The sequence below is a fragment of the Aquarana catesbeiana genome, linkage group LG03 (assembly GCF_042186555.1).
Source record: "Aquarana catesbeiana isolate 2022-GZ linkage group LG03, ASM4218655v1, whole genome shotgun sequence".
NCBI classification, from domain to species: domain Eukaryota; kingdom Metazoa; phylum Chordata; class Amphibia; order Anura; family Ranidae; genus Aquarana; species Aquarana catesbeiana.
Window position 1 is genome coordinate 131437163 of NC_133326.1, and position 18252 is coordinate 131455414.

At 45.3% G+C, this 18252-nt stretch overlaps 1 protein-coding gene across 1 annotated transcript in view; it reads right to left on the reverse strand.

Annotated features, from left to right (window-relative positions):
* The window catches only part of LOC141131688 (rab-like protein 2A), a 43891-nt gene that overhangs the window by 13183 nt on the left and 12456 nt on the right, over nt 1–18252 (reverse strand). The window contains exons 3-4 of the mRNA XM_073619242.1: nt 4245–4274; nt 1866–1945 (exon numbers count right to left, since the gene is read on the reverse strand). Coding sequence (XP_073475343.1) covers nt 1866–1945; nt 4245–4274 — 110 coding nt within the window. The remainder of the gene's footprint in view (nt 1–1865; nt 1946–4244; nt 4275–18252) is intronic.

Here is an 18252-nt window from a genome sequence, read left to right on the forward strand (position 1 = left end):
GACCACATCCATCGGCTTCAGGAAGCCGAGAGAGAAGACCGAAGAACATTCATTCCCCGATTTCCTCTGCACTACAGCCGGAAAGAGACAATGATTTTGTCACTACTGGTTTCAGAGCGGTCATTCTCTTGCTGATTCAGCAGGGAAGCATCTAACAGAGTAGATCTCTGCTTGGTTACATGCTTTGGAGGGCAGAGGAGATCTAATAGACCCCCAATATCTCAATAAAGAGTACCTGTCACCTGCCCAATGTTTTTACATGGGGTTTTTTTAACCCCCTTGTGATAGCAATAAGGTTAAATAAAAAAGTAAATGACTAAAAAGTAACAAAAATAAGTAAATGTATTAGAGAAAAAAAAAACGTAACCCCCACTGCATGCACACACAAATGCAAAACACGTAAATGCAAACATGTGCACAGGGTGTGCTTGTGTATGTAAACTGGTAACCACTGCAGATGTCAGAGTGAGACAATAATTATTTCACCAGAGCTCACAGTTAACTCTAAACTTATGAGATGTAAAGGTTTTTCAAACAACCCATGCACTTTTAAGATTTTACACGTATGGTATCTATTTACAAAAAATAGGTAATATATTATGTGTCTTTGCACTTAAATTCATGTGATCAAATTTTTTCCTGAAAATATGAGTTTAATAAATGTGCCACAAAAAAATTTGAAACAACTATCTGTGTATTCTACAGCTCCTCTGCTTTCAGATAATATAATTTGCTGGGGATTTTAAGCAATTTTATAGGCAAAAATTAAGATTTTTAATGCGCACCAAAAAAAAAAAAAATGAAAAAATTGCTCTAGTGCCCAAAGGGTTGATGTACAGATCATACAAGGAAAAGAGGAGGAGGTTATACAGTAATTGTGCAGGATAAGGGAGGTGGGAGGGTTAATATACAAGTCTAATACAGGACAGGATGGATATCAGTAGTGTAGGAGAGAAGAAGGAGGTAAAAAGGTTAAAGGATAAGTTCACCTTAAATACGGGTGGTATGTGTAGAGACCAGAGGGTACAGAACCACTTGGATCAGCTCTGTACACTGTGCCTGTGAACTGAGCTGTCAGATAATGAGATAATGCTCCATTCACAGCCAGAAAACACTTCAGAAACAGACGTCCATATCCCCTGCAGATGTCCACCTCCCTGGGATGTAGTTAAAGTGGCAAAGCTATGTGATCACAAGGCTAACTGAACATAATTACAAATACTTTAGCAGGTAAGACAGTTTATATATACAGTGCGGATTTCAACTCTGGATCCAGTTGTTTGATTAGAGTTAAGATTTAATGTTAATGCACAACTTTAGCAAAACTATTTGTAGGAGTTAAAAGGAGTTGTAAAGGCAGAAGATTTTATCTTAATGCATACAATGCATTAAGATAAAAAACCTTCTGTGTATAGCAGCTTCCTCAGCACCCCCCCCCCAAATTACCTACCTGAGCCCCATCTCTCTCCAGCAGTGTCCACGAGTGTCTAAGCCAGGGATATGCAATTAGCGGACCTCCAGCTGTTGCGAAACTACAAGTCCCATCATGCCTCTGCCTCTGAGTGTCATGCTTGTGACGGTCAGAGTCTTGCTATGCTTCATGGGACTTGTAGTTCTGCAACAGCTGGAGGTCCGCTAATTGCATATCCCTGGTCTAAGCCATCCGGGACACTCTTCCTGATTGGCTGAGACAGCAGCAGTGCCACTGGCTCCTGCGGCTGTCAATCAATGTCAGTCAGCCAATCAGGAGAGAGAGAGAGAGCAGGGCCAGGTCAGGGCTCTGTGTCTGAATGGATACACACAGCTCCGACTCAGCTCGGGTACCCCCATAGAGAGGACTTTACAATCACTTTAATAGCACTTACCCACAAGAATAGTCTTGCCATCCACAGTCGTGGTATATTTATAGAGTGTCAGAGCAAAGGTTGAGAGCTGCTGAGGACGACTGTAACAAGTTAAGGTTCAACAAAAAAAAAAAAACAAGAGACAAACAGAAATACCTCAATCTTATTTTGAGCCAACTATATAAAAAGATATTCTCAAACTGGGATTATTTTCAATTAAATTGGCTTTTCAACTTTACCACTAAACATATCCCCTCTCAAATTTACTGATAGGTAAATCCCATATAATTCTGCATCTCTCCATTTCCATTATTCACGATTTTCTAACCCACTCAACACTAAGCTCCTAGCAATCTTTTTTTAAAGGGTTGTAAAGGTAAAATACAAAAAACTCTTTCAGAGGATTGAGAACAGTTAACATTATGTCATACATCAGTGCCCATTTTCTGCATATTAGACCTCAGCATCATTAAATCACCAGGCTCAAATCATGCTAGCTTTAAAGCAGGTAGTGATACTATGCAATACAATCATGGGGGAGAAAGGTTAGAGGTTGCAGCAAGACAATTTTGTTTATGGAGAGAAGTGAAATGGTTTAGGTTCAGACTACAAGCAGTGTGTTGATTCTAAGCTTATCTCTTAGCAAATTATAATATAACATGGCGTATAAAAGCTAGTCTAAAATACAAGGCTATGGATTACTATAAAAGAATGTATTGCACAGAGCGGCACAGAACCTCCTTTTCAGCAGTCCCTCACTGGTGCTCTTGGCTTCTTCTCTTCTGTGTGTACCCCCATAGCAAGCTGCTTGCTATGGGGGTACATCTGCTGGCTCACTACCAAGCCAGGCTGTGGGCGTCCGTAGACACATACTGTACAGCTCAAACCCACCCCTGCTCCCTTCCCATATGGTGTGATTGACAACAGCAGAAGCCAATGGCTGCTGTCTCTTTGCCCTGCAAGAAAAGGAAAAGTTCAATGCCACTGCAAATGGGCACAGCACTGTATCGAAATAGGACTCAGGAAAGGATTTAGTGAGGTGGGGAAGGGGGGGGGGGGGTTGATACAACTACTGGGACATTTTTTACCTTAATGCAAAAGAAAAATATGTTGCCTTAACAACCCCTTCAAATTATATTAATAAAAAAAATGATCTTAAATCTCTGTTAGATGCAGAGTCCAGTATATTCTCAATTACATGGTGTATAAAAGCCAGTTACAGGAATGATTCTGCCTGGATCAAATAAACTCCCCATAAAGCGTCCCTCTTCAGCTCTCCTTGGTCACTGAAATATCTCCCTTGTTCTTCCTGCCACAGCACAGATTCAGGTCACATGATACTTGTAGGAAGGCTGATGGTTGACTATTCCCACGTTACCAACCGGAGATCACAGGTATTTTCAAGCATTAGTGGCTCCTCCCCTCGAGCAGTGCCCCCAGAGAAAGTTGCTTGCCCTGGGGGCACCACTGCGTGCTCGCACCTGAGCCACTGCTCTATGCGTCTATAAGACACATAGAGCCGCAGCGCTGCTCCTCGGCCCGCCTCCCCCCAACTCTCTTCTCATTGGCTCACTGGCTGTAATTGACAGCAGTGGGAGCCAATGGATTCCCACAACAACTATCTCAGCCAAGGCTATCATGAATATCGCTGGATTAGAGGGGGCTAAGGTAAAAAAAAAAAAAAACCTTAGAACGTTTAGAACCATGTTAAAGTGCAACTCCACTTTTGTTGAGGAAAAAAAAATCATCCCCCCTCTGGGTGATCTATGTACATTGCAAGGATTAGAACAACCTTTGTTGCAGATTCCTACCTTTTGTTATTCAGAAGAAATCCTTGTGTGTTTGTCTGTGCCTCTGGGCTCAGTGGTTCTAATGGAAGTGGTTTCATATTTAATCAGTCAGCTGTAGCAGCTGCGGGGCAGCAATGAGGAAAGCTACTGGGTCTGTATCCCTTTAGACGTGCTCCTATTGGAAATATCTCACCAAAATTTATATTTTTGTTGCAGGGGCGCCTGAAATCTGACTTGTATCTTAGGCAGATGTCTGAGAGAATTGGTGAGCCAATCACACAAGCAGGAAATGATGTTTCTATAAATGCATTGCATTTATAGAAAATGACAGCAGCTGCAGATTGAAATGGAAATTGAATTTTTAATAACATGCAATTACAATATGACTTGTATCGCAATTGTGCAGGCTATATTATTTTTTCTTTATTTGCCATTTTTTTTTCCCCACGAAAGTGGAGTTGCCCTTTAGTTTTTCAAACCAGAGTTTACTATCAATTTATTAGATCAGATCTGAGCATAGAACATACTTTTTAGAAGGCACACAGAACTTTAAGTTAAACTTGAGCGAGCGTTATTGGGCTGAAGGAAAAACTGAGATCATAAAGGATACAATCCATCCATAAGGAAGCGTTCCATTAACCTGCAAAAGGAATAAACCCAATTAAAAGGCAATGGTGCAAGTCTGCAATCGTTATGCTGGTTAAGTAAAGCACATCTTATGCATTCAAAAGGTAACAGTTAAGAGGTTAGCACTGGGGTTGGGGTCCTGCATTCTGTTCCAGCTTAACATTCCTGTACTACAAAGTCCAAACTAAGAGCAAAGGTGCCTGCTTACCACCTTCATAAATGGAAACTCCTTGTCTGCATGCCTGGTAAACCCCCAATCCTACGGTGAACTATGTAATTGAGGCTTCAAATTCTTTACCTTTACGCCATCCCACTACACAATAAAATTACCTCAATATCCTCAGTAGATAGTGTGAAGGCCAAGCAAAAGTTGAGAAGTGACAGGTTCACTATAGATCATGGCATCTTTAATGGCAAGTTCACACCATGTCCACACGGGATTCGCACAGGAATGCGCTGTGCATTCCTGTGCGATTCTCATGTAGTTCAGTGCAATTTCAGCCCATTCTTTTTGAATGGGCTATAATTGCACTGCACCAAAAGCAGTGCATGTACTACTTTTAGAAACACAATGCAATCAAATCGTATGGTACGTTTGTACTCTGCGATAAGGTGTGGGTAAATGCACTGAGTTTGCAACCTGCGTTTGTGGTGTCACTAACTTACTATTGACACCCGCTGTAGATCACATCTGCAGTGCATTTTGGAGTGAACTGGCCCCAAGTGCTTTTTATTTCCAGCAATTTTTAAGCCACTGTGGCTGTAGCAACATTTTTAATTAGCATTTTAGTACTTCCAGGTGCCTACCTGCTAGGTCTAACTTTCCATACAGGTTTCTGGGATTCCTGAAAATGGGGTTTAAGAAGCAATTAGCAGTCAGCTCTGCCCACTCACGCTTGTCTCCTACTGTTTCACCACTGTGATTGGGAGACTAAAGATGGCCATACACAAGTAGACTTTCCATACGAACATTTGTTCGGATCTCCCTGAGGAAGACAAGTGATCGCCCTGTGTCGTCACGCGTAGGGGAGGGGCCAGGACGGTGGAGGAGACAGTCACTTGCTCTCTGAGCTAGCTGCTGATTCACACAAGCCTGAAAACCATTTGGAGAGGATTTTAACATTGCACGTTTTCTTTAGCCTGGTGTGCTGCAACCACCCATAAAGTGTGAGAACCCTGATGTTTACCTACAATAAATTTCTTTATTTAAATGATAATGTACTATCTGGCCTCTTCTGCATTTTAAATTGAGGATACCATCTTTGGATTACAAAGAATGCATTAAGATAAATCTTCTGACTTTTTGAAATGACCTGGAGGTTTAGCCACTGCTGTGTCTTCCCCCCCTCCCCTCCCCCTCCTCTTTTCGTACCCTCTCCCCCATCCCCCCCCCTTTTTCTTTTCCTTTTCTTCTTCCTTTCGGATACCTCTTGGTATCTCTTGATCCTTTTCCTTTTAGAGTAAAATGGAAAAAGTGGGTGAGGATTACCCAAATGAGATGTTTCCCACAGTGGATACAGATTGCCACAGAGCGAATGTTATCAGAACTAATATATGCTCGAATCCTTCACGTCTCTCATCATAGCTCGTTTTGTAATGCATACTTTTCCTCTGCAAACTACAAATGTAATTGGTTTTGTCTCTGTGTCAATATATGTAATGTGGGGCCCTCGCCCTTGTTTGGAGTTTAATAAACTTTATATTTGCAAAAAAAAAAAAATCTTCTGACTTTACAACCCCTTTAAACCGTAACAATCAGAATTCACCCAGCTGGAGTCAGATCAAGACAAGATTCAGGGTTCCTTCACACCATGCTGCACATACAAACTAACTGCAGCTCATCAAAAATGCATGTGTGTCGATGCGCATTTAAAAAGCATTTTCTTGTGCGCTGCGTTACATGGCATTTTCATGTGCATCAGCAACCATTTTATGTCATGCACTGTGAAGTTACAGGTCCCTGGAAGGGGCCAAATTTTTTATATATCTATATATATCTATATATATCTATCTCTCTCTCTCTATCTATATATCTATATATATATGTAATCTTTACTTTCAATTGCGTTGTATTTACATGTATTCTCGTGCTATATGTTAAACTGCAGACAGCTTGCATCTTGCAACTAGGGCTGAAACAACTAATCTATTAATCGACAACTAATCAATTATGAAAATAGTTGTCAACTATTTTCATAAGCGATTAATCGGCCTGCATACAGAATGCATTATTTGTTTACATATCAGGAAATACAGTGCAGCACACATACAGCTCAGTGCACCATCCGTACATGTCAGGAAGTGCCTGAGAACTTGCGAATGTGAATGTGTGAGGAGCAATGCCTCATGGAACATGTAGTCCTGGACAGGAAGTGAGTGGGTCTAAAAGCAGAAGTTTTTTAGCTCAGCGAAGCTGGCCCCCCTACAATCAGCACAAATAAAAACTCAAGTGTGTTTCTTTAGTGCTACATTTGTGCTGTTTTGTGCCGTAAAAAGTTACATTTGTGTTGCTTTTATTTTTAAGATATTAGCAATTGTTTTTTCCAGACTGTGACATCACCTAGCCCCCCTACAACACCCAAACGACACAAAACTGGTCTCGTTGGTTAGTGCTACGTTTGTGCTGTTTTGTGCTGCTAAAAATTCCGTTCTATCTTTTATCGTTTTTGCGTTATTAATGATTTATTAAAGGTCACCAAAGGTCACTCAGCCCCCCTATAATGCCCAAATGACACAAAACTGGTCTCGTTGGTTAGTGCTACGTTTGTGCTGTTTTGTGCTGCTAACATTTTTATTTGTGCTGTTATGGTTTTTAAGTTATAACAGTTTTTTTTTTTTTTCAAACCCCACTCACTTTGCCCACCCTACAATCAGCACAAATAAAAACTGAAGTGTGTTTCTTTAGTGCTACATTTGTGCTGTTTTGTGCTGCTAAAATTTCTGTCCTACCTTTTATAGTTTTTGCATTATTAATGATTTATTAAAGGTCACTCAGCCCCCCCTACAACACCCAAATGACACAAAACTGGTCTCGTTGGTTAGTGCTATGTTTGTGCTCTTTTGTACTGCTAAAATTTCCGTTCTATCTTTTATCGTTTTCGCGTTATTAATGATTTATTAAAGGTCACCAAAAGTCAGTCAGCCCCCCTACAACACCCAAATGACACAAAACTGATCTCGTTGGTTAGTGCCTCATTTGTGCTGGTTTGTGCTGCTAAAATTTTTATTTGTGCTGTTATGGTTTTTTAGTTATAACAGCTTGTTTTTATATTTGTGCTTTTTTGTGTCATAATAATAAAAATTCGTGCTGCTTTTATTTTTAAGATAATAGCAATTTGTTTTTTCCAGATGATGACATCACCCTGCTCTCCTGTCACATACCTGGTTAGTGAGCTCCTGGTTAGAAAGCAGCCATGGGAGCACAGTGAGGTATGAGTGCCTGTTATCAGTCCAGTAGACTGCGTGGTGGCAGCAGTCAGCAGGTGGATGTGGCGGCAGAACCAGCTGGTGGCAGATGAGCTGGCACTGAGCTTGGCTGGTGGCAGACTGTGGGTAAGCAGCTGGAAGCAGGAGACAGATGAGACCTTGCTGGGCTGAAGAGCTGTAGCAGGCTGGATGAGCAGGATGCAGGGTCAGATGAGCCGGATCCATAATGGTCAGGCAGATCAGGCATAGACGGCACACAACAGGATAATCGGGTCACAAACCAAGTCAGCAACAGGAGGTAGATCAGGCAAGAAGAGAAGGCAGAAGCAGAATCCAGAGACAAGCCAAGGTCAGGGCAGGTAGCAGTCAAACGGAGGTCAGGAGCAAGCTGGGTTAGGATCAGAGGTCAAACACAGGAATCAGGAATGAACACACAGAAGCGGCACACCAAATTGCAGCCTGTTTAAATAGTCTGTCTGGTGCCAGCATTGGTGACAGGCTCACGCTCATCTGCCCAGCCAGTTGCCAGTCTGCGCATGCGCATATGTATGTACAGGGAGACATCATTTGTGCTATGCGAAAGCCTTCCCTAACACCCCTTACAGCAGCCAAACAAAATGAAAACGGGCTGGTTGGTTAGTGCCACGTTTGTGTTGATTTGTGCCTATTTACTTTCCATTCTGTGACGGCGTCTCTTCGTCTGACGGCTCTTAAATAACTGGGTGGCCCCGCCCCCCCTGGGACGCACGGGACATGACGGGACTTCCCTGTGGCATTCCCCGTGACGTCACAGGGAAGTCCCGTCAAGTCACCGTGCGTCAGAGGGGGGCGGGGTCACCGGGTGGCCCCGCCCCCCATTATTTAAGAGCCGTCAGACGAAGAGACGCCGTCACACAGCGGGAGCCTCCCTTCATGACAGCATGGGTGCGGAGCGGCCCGGAGAAGAAAATGAAGAAGAGAAGAAGAGAAGAAGGAAGAGAAGAGGATGAAGAAGAAGATGAAGAGAAGAGCGGGAGCCTCCCCTCATGCCATGGGTGCGGAGCGGCCCGAGGAGAAGAAGATAGAAGACGCCGCGGAGGAGATGCTGGACGAGAACGCTGGAGGAAGAACCAGAAGAGCCAGAAGAACCAGAAGAAGATGAAGGAAGAAAGAAGAAGCATTTAAATAAAGGAATTGTCAAAAACTGTCTCTTGTCATTTTTAACATTTTTGACAGTTTTTTAGTGAAATGGCAGGGGTAAGTACCCCCTTACCATTTCACACAGGGGGGGGCCGGGATCTGGGGGTCCCCTTGTTAAAGGGGGCTTCCAGATTCCGATAAGCCCCCCGCCTGCAGACCCCCACAACCACCGGCCAGGGTTGTGGGGATGAGGCCCTTGTCCTCATCAACATGGGGACAAGGTGTTTTGGGGGGCTACCCCAAAGCACCCTGCCAATGTTGAGGGCATGTGGCCTGGTACGGTTCAGGAGGGGGGGGGCCGCACTCTCGTCCCCCCCTCTTTTCCTGCGGCCTTTGTTTTTGTTTTTGTTTTTTTTTGGCGCGGGGTTCCCCTTAAAATCCATACCAGACCTGAATGGTCTGGTATGGAATTTAGGGGGAACCCCACGTCATTTTTTTTTTTTTTAATTTTGGCCGGGGTTCCCCTTAACCACTTGCCGACCGCCGCACGACTATATACGTCGGCAGAATGGCACGGGCAGGCAAAAGGACTTACATGTACGTCCTTGCCTGCCCGCGGGTGGGGGGTCCGATCATTTCCCTGCCTCTGTATTGTACACAGAGGCAGAGGAAATGATGTCATCTCTCCTCGGCTCGGTATTTTCCGTTCCGGGCCGAGGAGAGAAGACTGAAATGTGAGTGCACCAACACACACACACACAGTAGAACATGCCAGGCACACAAATCACCCCGATCCCCCCCCCGATCGCCCCCCGATCCCCCCCCAATCACCCCCCCCCCCCTGTCACAAACTGACACCAAGCAGGTTTTTTTTTTTTTTTTTTTTTTTTTTTCTGATTACTGCATAGTGTCAGTTTGTGACAGTTAGTGTCAGGGCAGTGAGTGTTAGGCCCCCTGTAGGTCTAGGGTACCCCCCTAACCCCCCCTAATAAAGTTTTAACCCCTTGATCACCCCCTGTCACCAGTGTCGCTAAGCGATCATTTTTCTGATCGCTGTATTAGTGTCGCTGGTGACGCTAGTTAGTGAGGTAAATATTTAGGTTCGCCGTCAGCGTTTTATAGCGACAGGGACCCCCATATACTACCTAATAAATGTTTTAACCCCTTGATTGCCCCCTAGTTAACCCTTTCACCACTGATCACTGTATAACCGTTACGGGTGACGCTGGTTAGTTTGTTTATTTTTTATAGTGTCAGGGCACCCGCCGTTTATTACCGAATAAAGATTTAGCCCCCTGATCGCCCGGCGGTGATATGCGTCGCCCCAGGCAGCGTCAGATTAGCGCCAGTACTGCTAACACCCACGCACGCAGCATACGCCTCCCTTAGTGGTATAGTATCTGTACGGATCAATATCTGATCTGATCAGATCTATACTAGCGTCCCCAGCAGTTTAGGGTTCCCAAAAACACAGTGTTAGCGGGATCAGCCCAGATACCTGCTAGCACCTGCGTTTTGCCCCTCCGCCCGGCTCGGCCCAGCCCACCCAAGTGCAGTATCGATCGATCACGGTCACTTACAAAACACTAAACGCATAACTGCAGCGTTCGCAGAGTCAGGCCTGATCCCTGCGATCGCTAACAGTTTTTTTGGTAGCGTTTTGGTGAAATGGCAAGCACCAGCCCCAGGCAGCGTCAGGTTAGTGCCAGTAGCGCTAACACCCACGCACCGTACACCTCCCTTAGTGGTATAGTATCTGAACGCATCAATATCTGATCCGATCAGATCTATACTAGCGTCCCCAGCAGTTTAGGATTCCCAAAAACGCAGTGTTAGCGGGATCAGCCCAGATACCTGCTAGCACCTGCGTTTTGCCCCTCCGCCTGGCCCAGCCCAGCCCACCCAAGTGCAGTATCGATCGATCACTGTCACTTAAAAAAACACTAAACGCATAACTGCAGCGTTCGCAGAGTCAGGCCTGATCCCTGCGATCGCTAACAGTTTTTTTGGTAGCGTTTTGGTGAACTGGCAAGCACCAGCCCCAGGCAGCGTCAGGTTAGTGCCAGTAGCGCTAACACCCACGCACGCACCGTACACCTCCCTTAGTGGTATAGTATCTGAACTGATCAATATCTGATCCGATCAGATCTATACTAGCATCCCCAGCAGTTTAGGGTTCCCAAAAACGCAGTGTTAGTGGGATCAGCCCAGATACCTGCTAGCACCTGCGTTTTGTCCCTCCGCCCAGCCCACCCAAGTGCAGTATCGATCGATCACTGTCACTTACAAAACACTAAACGCATAACTGCAGCGTTCGCAGAGTCTGGCCTGATCCCTGCGATCGTTAACAGTTTTTTTGGTAGCGTTTTGGTGAACTGGCAAGCGCCAGCGGCCTAGTACACCCCGGTCGTAGTCAAACCAGCACTGCAGTAACACTTGGTGACGTGGCGAGTCCCATAAGTGCAGTTCAAGCTGGTGAGGTGGCAAGCACAAGTAGTGTCCCGCTGCCACCAAGAAGACAAACACAGGCCCATCGTGCCCATAGTGCCCTTCCTGCTGCATTCGCCAATCCTAATTGGGAACCCACCACTTCTGCAGCGCCCATACTTCCCCCATTCACATCCCCAACCAAATGCAGTCGGCTGCATGAGAGGCATTTTTATGTCCTCCCGAGTACCCCTACCCAGCGAACCCCCCAAAAAAGATGTCGTGTCTGCAGTAAGCGCGGATATAGGCGTGACACCCGCTATTATTGTCCCTCCTGTCCTGACAATCCTGGTCTTTGCATTGGTGAATGTTTTGAACGCTACCATTCACTAGCTGAGTATTAGCGTAGGGTACAGCATTGCACAGACTAGGACACACTTTCACAGGGTCTCCCAAGATGCCATCGCATTTTGAGAGACCCGAACCTGGAACCGGTTACAGTTACAAAAGTTACAGTTACAAAAAAAGTGTAAAAAAAAAAAAACACAAACAAAAATATAAAATAAAAAATAATAGTTGTCGTTTTATTGTTCTCTCTCTATTCTCTCTCTCTCTATTCTCTCTATTGTTCTGCTCTTTTTTACTGTATTCTATTCTGCAATGTTTTATTGTTATTATGTTTTATCATGTTTGCTTTTCAGGTATGCAGTTTTTTATACTTTACCGTTTACTGTGCTTTATTGTTAGCCATATTTTTGTCTTCAGGTACAGCATTCACGACTTTGAGTGGTTATACCAGAATGATGCTTGCAGGTTTAGGTATCATCTTGGTATCATTCTTTTCAGCCAGCGGTCGGCTTTCATGTAAAAGCAATCCTAGCGGCTAATTAGCCTCTAGACTGCTTTTACAAGCAGAGAGAATGCCCCCCCCCCCCCCCCCCATCGTCTTCCGTGTTTTTCTCTGGCTCTCCTGTCTCAACAGGGAACCTGAGAATGCAGCCGGTGATTCAGCCAGCTGACCATAGAGCTGATCAGAGACGAGAGTGGCTCCAAACATCTCTATGGCCTAAGAAACCGGAAGCTACGAGCATTTTATGACTTAGATTTCGCCGGATGTAAATAGCGCCATTGGGAAATTGGGGAAGCATTTTATCACACCGATCTTGGTGTGGTCAGATGCTTTGAGGGCAGAGGAGAAATCTAGGGTCTAATAGACCCCAATTTTTTCAAAAAAGAGTACCTGTCACTACCTATTGCTATCATAGGGGATATTTACATTCCCTGAGATAACAGTAAAAATGATTAAAAAAAAAAAAAAATGAAAGGAACAGTTTTAAAATAAGATAAAAAAGCAAAAAAATAATAAAAAAAAAAAAAAAAAAAAAAAAAAAAGCACCCCTGTCCCCCCTGCTCTCGCGCTAAGGCGAACGCAAGCGTCGGTCTGGCGTCAAATGTAAACAGCAATTGCACCATGCATGTGAGGTATCACCGCGACGGTCAGATCGAGGGCAGTAATTTTAGCAGTAGACCTCCTCTGTAAATCTAAAGTGGTAACCTGTAAAGGCTTTTAAAGGCTTTTAAAAATGTATTTATTTTGTTGCCACTGCACGTTTGTGCGCAATTGTAAAGCATGTCATGTTTGGTATCCATGTACTCGGCCTAAGATCATCTTTTTTATTTCATCAAACATTTGGGCAATATAGTGTGTTTTAGTGCATTAAAATGTAAAAAAGTGTGTTTTTTCCCCAAAAAATGCGTTTGAAAAATCGCTGCGCAAATACTGTGTGAAAAAAAAAAATTAAACACCCACCATTTTAATCTGTAGGGCATTTGCTTTAAAAAAATATATAATGTGTGGGGGTTCAAAGTAATTTTCTTGCAAAAAAAAATAATTTTTTCATGTAATCAAAAAGTGTCAGAAAGGGCTTTGTCTTCAAGTGGTTAGAAGAGTGGGTGATGTGTGACATAAGCTTCTAAATGTTGTGCATAAAATGCCAGGACAGTTCAAACCCCCCCCCCAAATGACCCCATTTTGGAAAGTAGACACCCCAAGCTATTTGCTGAGAGGCATGTCGAGTCCATGGAATATTTTATATTGTGACACAAGTTGCGGGAAAGAGACAAATTTTTTTTTTTTTTTTTTTTTTTGCACAAAGTTGTCACTAAATGATATATTGCTCAAACATGCCATGGGAATATGTGAAATTACACCCCAAAATACATTCTGTTGCTTCTCCTGAGTACGGGGATACCACATGTGTGGGACTTTTTGGGAGCCTAGCCGCGTATGGGACCCCGAAAACCAAGCACCGCCTTCAGGCTTTCTAAGGGCGTAAATTTTTGATTTCACTCTTCACTGCCTATCACAGTCTCGGAGGCCATGGAATGCCCAGGTGGCACAAACCCCCCCCAAATGACCCCATTTTGGAAAGTAGACACCCCAAGCTATTTGATGAGAGGTATAGTGAGTATTTTGCAGACCTCACTTTTTGTCACAAAGTTTTGAAAATTAAAAAAAGAAAAAAAAAATTTTTTTTTTTGTCTTTCTTCATTTTCAAAAACAAATGAGAGCTGCAAAATACTCACCATGCCTCTCAGCAAATAGCTTGGGGTGTCTACTTTCCAAAATGGGGTCATTTGGGGGGGGTTTGTGCCACCTGGGCATTCCATGACCTCCGAAACTGTGATAGGCAGTGAAGAGTGAAATCAAAAATGTACACCCTTAGAAATCCTGAAGGCGGTGATTGGTTTTCGGGGTCCCGTACGCGGCTAGGCTCCTAAAAAGTCCCACACATGTGGTATCCCCATACTCAGGAGAAGCAGCAGAATGTATTTTGGGGTGCAATTCCACATATGCCCATGACCTGTGTGAGCAATATATCATTTAGTGACAACTTTGTGCAAAAAAAAAAAAAAAAAATAAATAAATTGTCACATTCCCGCAACTTGTGTCAAAATATAAAATATTCCATGGACTCAACATGCCTCTCAGCAAATAGCTTGGGGTGTCTACTTTCCAAAATGGGGTCATTTGGGGGGGGTTTGTGCCATCTGGGCATTTTATGGCCTTCAAAACTGTGATAGGTAGTGAGGAGTAAAATCAAAAATGTACGCCCTTAGAAATCCTGAAGGCAGTGATTGGTTTTCGGGGCCCCGTATGCGGCTAGGCTCCCAAAAAGTCCCACACATGTGGTATCCCCATACTCAGGAGAAGCAGCTAAATGTATTTTGGGGTGCAATTCCACATATGCCCATGGCCTGTGTGAGCAATATATCATTTAGTGACAACTTTTTGTAATTTTTTTTTTTTTTTTTTTTTTTTGTCATTATTCAATCACTTGGGACAAAAAAAATGAATATTCAATGGGCTCAACATGCCTCTCAGCAATTTCCTTGGGGTGTCTACTTTCCAAAATGGGGTCATTTGTGGGGGTTTTGTACTGCCCTGCCATTTTAGCACCTCAAGAAACGACATAGGCAGTCATAAATTAAAGGCTGTGTAAATTCCAGAAAATGTACCCTAGATTGTAGGCGCTATAACTTTTGCGCAAACCAATAAATATACACTTATTGACATTTTTTTTACCAAAGACATGTGGCCAAATACATTTTGGCCTAAATGTATGACTAAAATTGAGTTTATTGGATTTTTTTTAGAACAAAAAGTAGAAAATATCATTTTTTTTCAAAATTTTCGGTCTTTTTCCGTGTATAGCGCAAAAAATAAAAATGGCAGAGGTGATCAAATACCATCAAAAGAAAGCTCTATTTGTGGGAAGAAAAGGACGCAAATTTTGTTTGGTTACAGCATTGCATGACCGCGCAATTAGCAGTTAAAGCGACGCAGTGCCAATTTGTAAAAAGTGCTCTGGTCAGGAAGGGGGTAAATCCTTCCGGGGCTGAAGTGGTTAATATCCATACCAGACCTAAAGGGCCTGGTATGGAATTTAGGGGGAACCCCACGTCATTTTTTTTTTTTAAATTTTGGTTCGGGGTTCCCCTGTGGGGAATTCCCATGCCGTTTTTATCAATGAACTTCTATGTGTATTGTCGGCAATGCAATAGCCGCGGGTACTTTTAAATGGCTTTTTTTCCTTCGAAACGTCATTTTGCTGTCAGACTGTTCTAAACACAGGAAACATGCGCCCCTTTACAGGCATACTATAGACACCCCCCAGGTACGAAATTTAAAGGGATATTACACTTTAATGCCCAGTACACACGGTCGGATTTTCCGATGGAAAATGTCCGATCGGAGCGTGTTGTCGGAAATTCCGACCGTGTGTGGGCTCCATCGGACATTTTCCATCGGATTTTCCGACACACAAAGTTGGAGAGCAGGAGATAAAATTTTCCGACAACAAAATCCGTTGTCGGAAATTCCGATCGTGTGTACACAAATCCGACGGACAAAGTGCCACGCATGCTCAGAATAAATAAAAAGATGAAAGCTATTGGCCACTGCCCCGTTTATAGTCCCGACGCATGTGTTTTACGTCACCGCGTTTAAAACGATCGGATTTTCCGACAACTTTGTGTGACCGTGTGTATGCAAGACAAGTTTGAGCCAACATCCGTCGGAAAAAATCCCAGGATTTTGTTGTCGGAATGTCCGAACAAAGTCCGACCGTGTGTACGCCCTATTATTGTTTGACTTTAAGCATTATTAAAATCACTGCTCCTGAAAAAACGGCCGTTTTTAAAACTTTTTTTTGCATTGATCCATGTCCCCTGGGGCAGGACCCGGGTCCCCAAACACTTTTTATGACAATAACTTGCATATAAGCCTTTAAAATTAGCACTTTTGATTATTCATGTTCGTGTCCCATAGACTTTAACGGTGTTCGAGCGAACTTTTTTCCTGTTCGAATGTTCTGGTGCGAACCGAACAGGGGGGTGTTCGGCTCATCCCTACTCCTGACCTCCGTTTGACTGCTACCAGCCCTGACCAGGGATGGACTGGCCATCGGGACTACCGGGAGATTCCCGGTGGGCCGATGGCTCAGTCTGGGCCAGTCTCACTTTCAGCCGCATCTGCGGTGCCCGGCGATCTACCCATCAACCGCCAACAGCTGGCGCCTGATGGGTAGATCGAGATTAGCCAGCATGCAGAGTAGCGCAGGGAGCTTCTGTAGTAATAAGTTCTCTCTCGTGTCATCACGCTGTTCTCCGGCGGCCCTGCCCCCTCCTCTCGTCTATACTAATTGGCTTGTAGGATCATCTGGTATAGACAAGAAGAGAGGAGGGGGCGGGGCCGCCGGAGAACAGCGTGATGACACGAGAGAGAACTTATTACTACAGAAGCTCCCTGCGCTACTCTGCATGCTGGCTAGTAAGACCCCACAATGTGCCCTGATGATGTGCTATGTGCCCCGCTATGTGCCCCATTATGTGCCCCATCATGTGCCCCGCTATGTGCCCCATGTGCCCCATCATGTGCCCCGCTATGTGCCCCATCATGTGCCCCATGTGCCCCGCTATGTGCCCCGCTATGTGCCCCATCATGTGCCCCATCATGTGCCCCGCTATGTGCCCCGCTATGTGCCCCATCATGTGCCCCATCATGTGCCCCATGTGCCCCATCATGTGCCCCGCTATGTGCCCCATCATGTGCCCCATCATGTGCCCCATCATGTGCCCCATCATGTGCCCCATCATGTGCCCCATCATGTGCCCCGCTATGTGCCCCATCATGTGCCCCGCTATGTGCCCCATCATGTGCCCCGCTATGTGCCCCATCATGTGCCATGTTCCCCATCATGTGCCCCGCTATGTGCCCCATCATGTGCCCCGCTATGTGCCCCATCATGTGCCCCGCTATGTGCCCCATCATGTGCCATGTTCCCCATTATGTGCCCCGATGTGCTATGTTCCCCATCATGTGCCCCGATGTGCTATGTGCCCCATCATGTGCCCCATCATGTGCCCCGCTATGTGCCCCATCATGTGCCCCGATGTGCTATGTGCCCCATCATGTGCCCCATCATGTGCCATGTTCCCCATCATGTGCCCCGATGTGCTATGTGCCCCGATGTGCTATGTTCCCCATCATGTGCCCCGATGTGCTATGTTCCCCATCATGTGCCCCGATGTGCTATGTTCCCCATCATGTGCCCCGATGTGCTATGTGCCCCATCATGTGCCCAGAGCCCTGATGTGCCCCATGCCCTAATGTGCCATGTAGCCTGATGTGCCCTAATGTGCTATGTGCCCTGATGTGCCCTGATGTGCCCTAATGTGCCATGTAGCCTGATGTGCCCCATAATGTGCCCTGATGTGCCCCATCATGTGCCCTGATGTGCCCCATCATGTGCCCTGATGTGCCCCATCATGTGCCCTGATGTGCCCCATCATGTGCCCTGATGTGCCATGTGCCCCGTGCCCTAATGTGCCATGTGGCCTGATGTGCCCGTGCCCTAATGTGCCATGTGGCCTGATGTGCCATGTGCTCTGATGTGGCATGTGCCCCGTGCCCTGATGTGCTATGTGCCCTGATGTACCATGTGGCCTGATGTGCCCCATGCCCTGATGTACGATGTGCACCATAATGTGCCATGTGCCCTGATGTGCCATAATGTGCCCTGATGTGCCCCATGCCCTGATGTGCCCTGATGTGCCATGTGCCCCGTGCCCTGATGTGCCATGTGGCCTGATGTGCCCTGATGTGCCATAATGTGCCCTGATGTGCACCGTGCCCTGATGTGCCATGTGCCCTAATGTGCCATGATGTGCCCTGATGTGCCCCGTGCCCTGATGTGCTATGTGCCCTGATGCGCCCTGATGTGCTATGTGCCCGGATGTGCTGTGCCCCGATGTCCTATGCCCTGATGTGCCTTGTGCCCCGATGTGCTTTGCCCTGATGTCCTGTGCCCTGATGTCCTGTGCCCCGGTGTGCTGTGCCTCAATGTCGTGTGCTCTGATGTTCTGTGCCCTGATGTGCTATACCCTACTGTACTGTGCCCTGATGTGTTGTGCCCTATTAGCTGATGTGCTGGGCTCTGTACTCTGATGTGCTGTGC